Below are 6,971 nucleotides of genomic sequence, written 5' to 3'. Positions count from 1 at the left end.
AACAAATCTTAAAAGTCTTGACAAGACTTTTAAGATCGGTTATAAAACAACCGATCTTAAAAGTCTTGACTTTTAAAATCGGTTATGGCATAACCGATCTTAAAAGTAGTGATTTTTTTTGTATGTTTGACTCGTTTTGGGAGCACCTCAGAACAAAAAACCTGCAGAATAAATACCAGACAGTTCAAAATATTTTTCTCAATGAAGCAAATTGCATACAAATGACAAGATGATAAATGTCAATCATATATATATAATTGAATAGTTTTAAATACATGTAATACATAAATGGACTACGTTGCTCAATGAAATGTAAATTCTAACTAGTTAAAGCAATACTATAAAACATAAGCCCAAACTAGTTAAAGTAATGGTCAATAAAAAATGTGGCCCATTCCTCCCTGATGTTTATGTCTTCTAGCAGCAATGGTGATAGATCTATAAGTATCTGTTAAGAAAAATTAAAATAATTAGTAATAATTCATAAATATATAGAATGAGAATTTAAAACATAAACTTTCAAAATTGTAAAACTTACTTCAGTCCACCCAGATATTATTTGTGAATCGACAATAGTATGCATTGTCTTCATTACATAGTATTCGCACTCATAATTTTCTTTTTGTTTGAGACTACAAAAAGAATATAAAATCAATTTCAATAGAATAGTAATTAAAAAAATTACTTAAAAAAATATCATTGCTAGAATTAAAATCTTACTTTAGGAGAAACTAAGGTTCACTTAATGTGTGCATAAACTAAATATATAATAGACAAGAATTATAGAGAAAAAAGTGCATGCGTTTCAAAGCTTCAAATAATAAATCAAATATGTTTATTTATAATATTTTTTTTCATTCTATTTAAACTAAATGACTTGTTACATTATTTCATTGCAATTTTTTATCAAACCAAATAAAATAAAAACCTGCTATACTTTTTTTAAAATTTTTTATTCTATTTCTCTTTTTTTATTCTTAAAATTGTTCATGCAAGGTAGAAGTTTGTTCTAATATATAAGAGTTAATTTAGATTAAAAAAAACATCATAAAAATTATTGTGTGTCAAAAGAAAGATCAGTACCAAGGAGCAAGAGAATTTAGCTTAACTAGTATCAATTTAATGTGTGTCAAAAAAATTAATTGTAATCCTGTGGAGAGGTATCATTGCAAAACACATATATCTGAATGCCACCTCACACATTCCAACCATGACACACGATTACTTAATTGTAAAAGTAGCTTAAGGCTCACCGTTAGAGATTCTAATCTTGATGAACACTTTTGAGAAAAGAGACATATATATATATAAGCACTTGCATTTAACATCAAATTTCGCCACCCCAATTGTTGCTGATTTTGAAAGCCTTGTTTTATTAGATACAAATAGTGGCATACTGTTTGAGCTTGTCATATTTGACACAAAGGGTCTTTACTCTTTGAAATATAATCACTACAAGAAAACGCTGAATAAGCAGCAGAAAATAAGCGTCGGCTAATAGCTGACGCAAATAGTGTCGGAAAAGTCGACGCTATTTTAAGATTTAGTGTCGGCTTTTCCGACACTAAACTTAAAATAAATTTAAATTAAATATTTTAAGTTTAGTGTCGGAAAAGCCGACGCTATTATTTAAATATAGCGTCGGCTTTTTTGACGCTAAACTTAAAATATTTAATTTAAATTTATTTTAAGTTTAGCGTCGGAAAAGCCGATGCTATTCTTTAAATATAGCGTCGGCTTTTACGACACTAATTTAATTTAAATTTAAATTAAGTTAGTGTCAGAAAAGCCGACACTATATTTAAAGAATAGCGTCGACTTTTCCGACGCTAAACTTAAAATAAATTTAAATTAAATTTATTTTAAGTTTAGCGTCGGAAAAGCCGACACTATATTTAAATAATATACGTGCTTTCAGAGAGATAAAAATAATTTTTCCAATGTTATATACGCATAATGTGTTCTAGTACAGTTGTTTATCAAGTTCACTTAAGACCTCAAGGTTCACGGATCGAGTCCCAGGAATGTTAAAAATACGAACGAATAAATGATAAGCGAGAAAAAGAAGATAAAGAAAAAAATAAAAAAAAATTTGTGTCAACATAGTGTCGGCTTAACCGACAATAAAAAATTAAAATAAATAAATTTGTTAGTGATGGCTTAGCCGACACAAAAAAAATTGTGTCGACTTATTTAGCGTCGGCTAAAAACCGACAAATAACCGACAATATTGCGTCGGCTTTTATGATTTAGAGTCGGCTTTTGGCCGACTCTAAATTGAAACATTCTTGTAGTGAATTAAATTATGTCTCAAGTTTCATCAAAATTAACATATGTGAAGGTGAATATATTCAAAGTTTTATCCTCCAAAGTAAAGAACAGGGAATGAGTGTAATAATGCATCTCTTACATGTAAGAAGAAACACACGAGCTTTTGTTTTGCGTGTATCAGAAAGCAAAGCACGCCTCAAACAAAAGACAATTATTAGGCTTCAGAGGTTCAACTCGAAGCCATTTTACTCATTCACAACAAACCAAGCCTCTTCAATTTGTCGTTACGTAAACAGTACTACTATATATATTTTTTTTACAAGCACTGTGACGTGTACTAAACTAGTTAAACATTGAAACAAAATTGATAGTACGAAATAATGGGTAAATGGGTTTCTGATGGGAACGTAAAAGTTGAATTGACGTCTCCTCTAATGCTTTGATTTCTTGTATTGAGTTTAGATTAGACATGTTGCTTTTGTTGTATTGTATGTGTGTGCAGAACAGAACAGAACAGATTAATCACCTGACCACTTTTTCCATTGTGCACGACTTCATAATATAACAGTGATCATAATTGATACTAGTTAAGCTAAACTAGTTAAGCTAAGAATGGTCTTCAGACCAGGAGCAGGCTCATTAACAGTGATAGTTGTGAAAAGCTGCAATGCAAATGCATTATCAACTTTAGTGAAATTACATTTAATAGAACAGGTCTGGGTAAATTAATAAGATAAAAGAAAACTAATATAGAAGCAGGAAGCATATGATTAGGCATAGTGCATTGGATATCTGTAGTAAATTATGAATTTTAATAGTCATATATGCAAGAAATTATAATAACTTCCACAACATGAACATATACCAACAAATTGAAACCAACCAAAATCCCACCTCTCAAGGGTAGTAGTAAAACATATATCCACCACCAAAATTAGTTTCACAATTTTTGCAGGCCCTAAAGTACAGAGAAGAACAAAACATTCCAAACAAGAAGGTTGAACTTACATTAGAATCAGTGTCCACTTTGACATCAGTAGTGATGTTCTTGTTCTTCAACTGGGTGTTAACATCAGCCACAAAAAGGTCACCTCTCCTGGTCTCTGAGGATGTTATAGCCTGAAGCAGCACAAGACACAGATATAGTCAATGTCATTCTCAGAAATCAGAACAACACACCATCACCTTACAATAATCCAAGCCCCGCAAATTTTAAGAGTAACTAACAAACCACAACAAAAATACCCCAACCGCATTAACTATTAAGAGTAACTAACTAACAAATTTTATTTAGTTTTAGTCTCCAGAAGTTTTCTTCATGAACAAAATTTTTTGACACCATGAACTAAAATGTTAATGAGAGAAAAATTCGAGAACTAAAAGTAAAAATTGGAAAAAGTCAATGCAGTATGTTTGGAGATGCAGTAGATACGCATGTTACCCTTCAATTTCACCTCAAATAATGTTAATAATTTAGACAAGCAACAGGTCAGTGGTAGCAATAAGCAATCATTGAGAACACACAGTGGTAGCAAATGTGAAACTTAACACGGTAGCAATCATTGAGCACACACAGTGGTAGCAAATAAAATCCGATAAATACATAAAAGTCAACAGAAGGAAAAACCTGAATAAGCTCACAAATAAACAAATAATTTGAATCATTGTGTATGAAATCATCAAACAGATTTGAATATCTAGTATCTTGACCAGAATTAAACCAGTGTTGGCACAGTTCAAGCATTTTTTCCCCTTTACTAAGACCTCAGATACCTGAAGAGGGAACCAAAAGTGGCATAACGGGTCTATCTCCTTGGTTCTTTATTTTCCACATCTTTAAGGATTATTCATTAGCATGATACCAATTTAAGGAAGATCGGGATTTTAAACACCAGGGGGAAATAGAGTTATTGAGTCAAAAAAAAAATACCCCAACCGCAAATTTTAAGAGTAACTAAAAACCCTAAACCCTACATAAGAAATCTTCCAATACAACATTCACCCCAACCGCTTCCAGGGGGAGATTCCCCTGGAGCTCACATTGTGCCCAGATTCGGTTACAACATTCACCCCAACGGCGCCACGGGAGGGGACGACTTGCGCGACAATGGCGATGGTGTCCATGACAAAACCGTAACCCAAAAGTGAAGACTGAAGCACATACCTCTTGGTGAAGATGAATGGAGATTATTGGTGAGGGAGCCCGAACGGAGGAAAATGCTATAACGAAGCTCAGACAAAGCACGAAACTTATAACGAAGCTCAGACAAAGAACGAAAGCACGAAACCACGACAAAGCTCAGACAGTGAAGACTGAAGCACGAGAGAGTGAACAACGAAGTTGAAAGAACGCAAATACAAAATCGGTTCGTATAAGACCGATCTTAAAAATTGAAACATGACATACTTTTTTAAATCGGTTATTTTAGAACCGATTTTGTATACTATATACAAAATCGGTTCTAAAATAACCGATTTTAAAAGTAGTAAGAAATGCACCTTTTAAAATCGGTTAAATGATAACCGATTTTAAAAGGAGTTTTAAAATCGGTTAAAATTCAACCGATTTTAAAAGTGGTGATTTTAATTACAAAAATGCCACCGCTTCCCTTTTAAAATCGGTTCCCCTTTAACCGATTTTAAAAGCTATTTTTGCACTAGTGTAAACTTTGTTGTCTACACAAATGCACAACATACTCATTCCCCTATACGAGCTAATGAGCAAAATAGGAGATAAAATTAATGATAATCGGCTCTCGAGAGATACGAGTGTGAATCTGAACGGCCTCGAAAATCCAACTGTCAATGAGACAAATATTCGAGAGATTAGAAATCGTATCAATCTCAATCAAGGGGGACCTCTGAGAAATGTCGAGGAAAATTTAGATCATATAGTTGAAAGGGTACTGAATAGGCACGGATTTGAAATGGGGCGAAATGAGCACCCTTACTTTGTATCTGCCTTTCCTGACTATATTACCCAATCTGAGCTACCCAGGGGATGAAAGTCCCGAAATTCTCGAAATTCGCAGGAGAGTTAGGTGAATCCACCGTAGAACACATAGCGATCACTACTAGAAAAATTGTATTCTAAGTCGGTTATTTTGTCATATCTACATCGGTTTTAAAATCGACTTAGATGAGGGCGACTTAGATGAATGAACATATTTACATCGGTTAAGTAAAAACCGACTTAGATGTATATGTTGATCTAAGTCGGTTTTCATAAAACCGACTTAGATGTATGTGTACATCTAAGTCAGTTTTTAGTGAGAACCGACTTAGATGTACACATACATCTAAGTCAGTTTTTGTTAAGAACCGACTTAGATGTACACATACATCTAAGTCAGTTTTTGTTAAGAACCGACTTAGATAAACACATACAACTAAAGAACCATTGTAGATTATATTTTTTTTAACCAGGTTAATTTTTAAAATAAGACTGACTCAACTAATAAACTATAAAAACTGATTCAATAAAACTTATCCAATTAATTTCCAGGCTTCTTGTCAAATAGACCTTTAAATTGTTTCCTAGCTTTCTTCTCAACTTCCTGCAAATGAATTGATAAATGAATGAAGTCTTAATTTTTCCATCTATGATGTCTCAAGCATATAACCAAATAACTGATTTCAAACCCACCTGCTCCTTCTGTTTCAATTTTTGAAGAGCTGCAGTTGCATCTGATTCTGTTGATTTGTCAACTTTCATCATCTAAGATAGCAGGCAAGTGATTTTAGAAATGGATAACAATACAGCTTTAGATGATAAGCATATTATGCATGAAGATTTCTACCATTTTGAAATCTGCCCTTGTTTCTTCAAAATCTCCCGCAGCCATGTAAGCCATTCCACGACGATAAAGACCCTTCACATGTGCAGGATTTGCATCCAAAACCTGCATGATTCATTGAAGAAAACAGAACAATGGGCAAAATTAAGAAAGGCCAGTTTGTATCAATAATATAATGGAATTTCAGTAAGATTGGTAGAAGAGAAAAATTACTAAACGGGTCTTTGGAATCGTGTAACTCCGTTTACCCAGTCAAAAAGGCTAAAAAAACAACTTAATACAGAAAGAGCAGCTAGCTAGGTAACTATTTTCTCTATTTTGGTTTTTTCCTTTCTTTCAAGGAAAAATTCACAAAGGATGAGCTGTATCGCCCTTCGGAAAGACCCAAACTGATTTCTACTATCAAACAGTATTAACTATAGTCGCAAGCCCAAGGCAACACAATTTGATCGCCCAACTCTTCGGAGGTATGGAAACGGAAATTTCAACCCGAAATATTTCAAGACATGCTTTCCACAAGTATCAAGTCTTTCTTTTGTCACTAACCATGTTAATCTCACAAGTACTTCAATACCTACAAATTTAATATAAGCAAGAGCGCATGGTCTGCCACTTCTTCAACTGCACGCAACCAGGGGGTGGATCTAGTCTTCTAGATAAGTTGAACACAAGTACGTAGGGATTACATAACAACACAAAATTCATCAGTCTAAAACAAGTTTTGAGGTTGAGGAGGGTTACACTAACACAGAGAGCATATCAATTGAAAATTGTTCTCGTGAGAACAAATTATTTTGGTCATACAACCATACATAGATGGTCCAGATTCAAATTGAATAAAATCACTCTATATATAGAGAGAGAAACAGTTTAACACTACCAATAATTTGCTTTAAAATATCT

General features: G+C 33.2%; 1 protein-coding gene across 9 annotated transcripts; it reads right to left on the bottom strand.

The window, feature by feature from the left end:
• Positions 1 to 211: 211 nt before the first annotated feature.
• LOC109801726 (peptidyl-prolyl cis-trans isomerase PASTICCINO1-like) lies at positions 212 to 6,269 on the bottom strand. 9 transcript variants are annotated; one of them, XR_014431323.1, is made up of 7 exons: positions 6,072 to 6,266; positions 5,918 to 5,989; positions 5,795 to 5,828; positions 3,280 to 3,390; positions 2,798 to 2,933; positions 539 to 632; positions 212 to 448 (listed from the first exon to the last, which is right to left on the bottom strand). XR_014431323.1 is itself a non-coding variant. In XM_083067935.1 (4 exons), the coding sequence occupies exons 1-4, from the start codon at positions 6,177 to 6,179 to the stop codon at positions 2,859 to 2,861; spliced, it is 366 nt and encodes a 121-aa protein (XP_082924061.1). In that variant the 5' UTR covers positions 6,180 to 6,253; the 3' UTR covers positions 2,500 to 2,858. The 9 variants fall into 9 exon arrangements, 3 of the variants coding, with proteins under 3 accessions (XP_082924061.1, XP_082924062.1, XP_082924060.1); XR_014431322.1 differs by lacking the exon at positions 2,798 to 2,933 and having other exon boundaries at positions 6,072 to 6,267; XR_014431320.1 differs by lacking the exon at positions 5,795 to 5,828 and having other exon boundaries at positions 6,072 to 6,255.
• Positions 6,270 to 6,971: the final 702 nt, after the last annotated feature.

The sequence above is a fragment of the Cajanus cajan genome, chromosome 2 (genome assembly GCF_000230855.2).
Source record: "Cajanus cajan strain Asha chromosome 2, NIPB_CcT2T_4, whole genome shotgun sequence".
In the NCBI taxonomy this organism is placed as follows: domain Eukaryota; kingdom Viridiplantae; phylum Streptophyta; class Magnoliopsida; order Fabales; family Fabaceae; genus Cajanus; species Cajanus cajan.
Note: the sequence above shows the minus strand (reverse complement) of the source record. Positions and strands in the feature narration are given on the sequence as shown.

What these genes read in the sequence shown, in the direction of transcription:
- LOC109801726 (XM_083067934.1), bottom strand. Translation starts at nt 6,179, where the DNA reads ATGCAGGTTTTGGATGCAAATCCTGCACATGTGAAGGGTCTTTATCGT. An exon ending in CAAGGGCAGATTTCAAAATG is followed by an intron (nt 5,990 to 6,071) that starts GTAGAAATCTTC and finishes CTGCTATCTTAG; the next exon opens with ATGATGAAAGTTGACAAATC. An exon ending in AATTGAAACAGAAGGAGCAG is followed by an intron (nt 3,391 to 5,917) that starts GTGGGTTTGAAA and finishes GTGCTGCTTCAG; the next exon opens with GCTATAACATCCTCAGAGAC.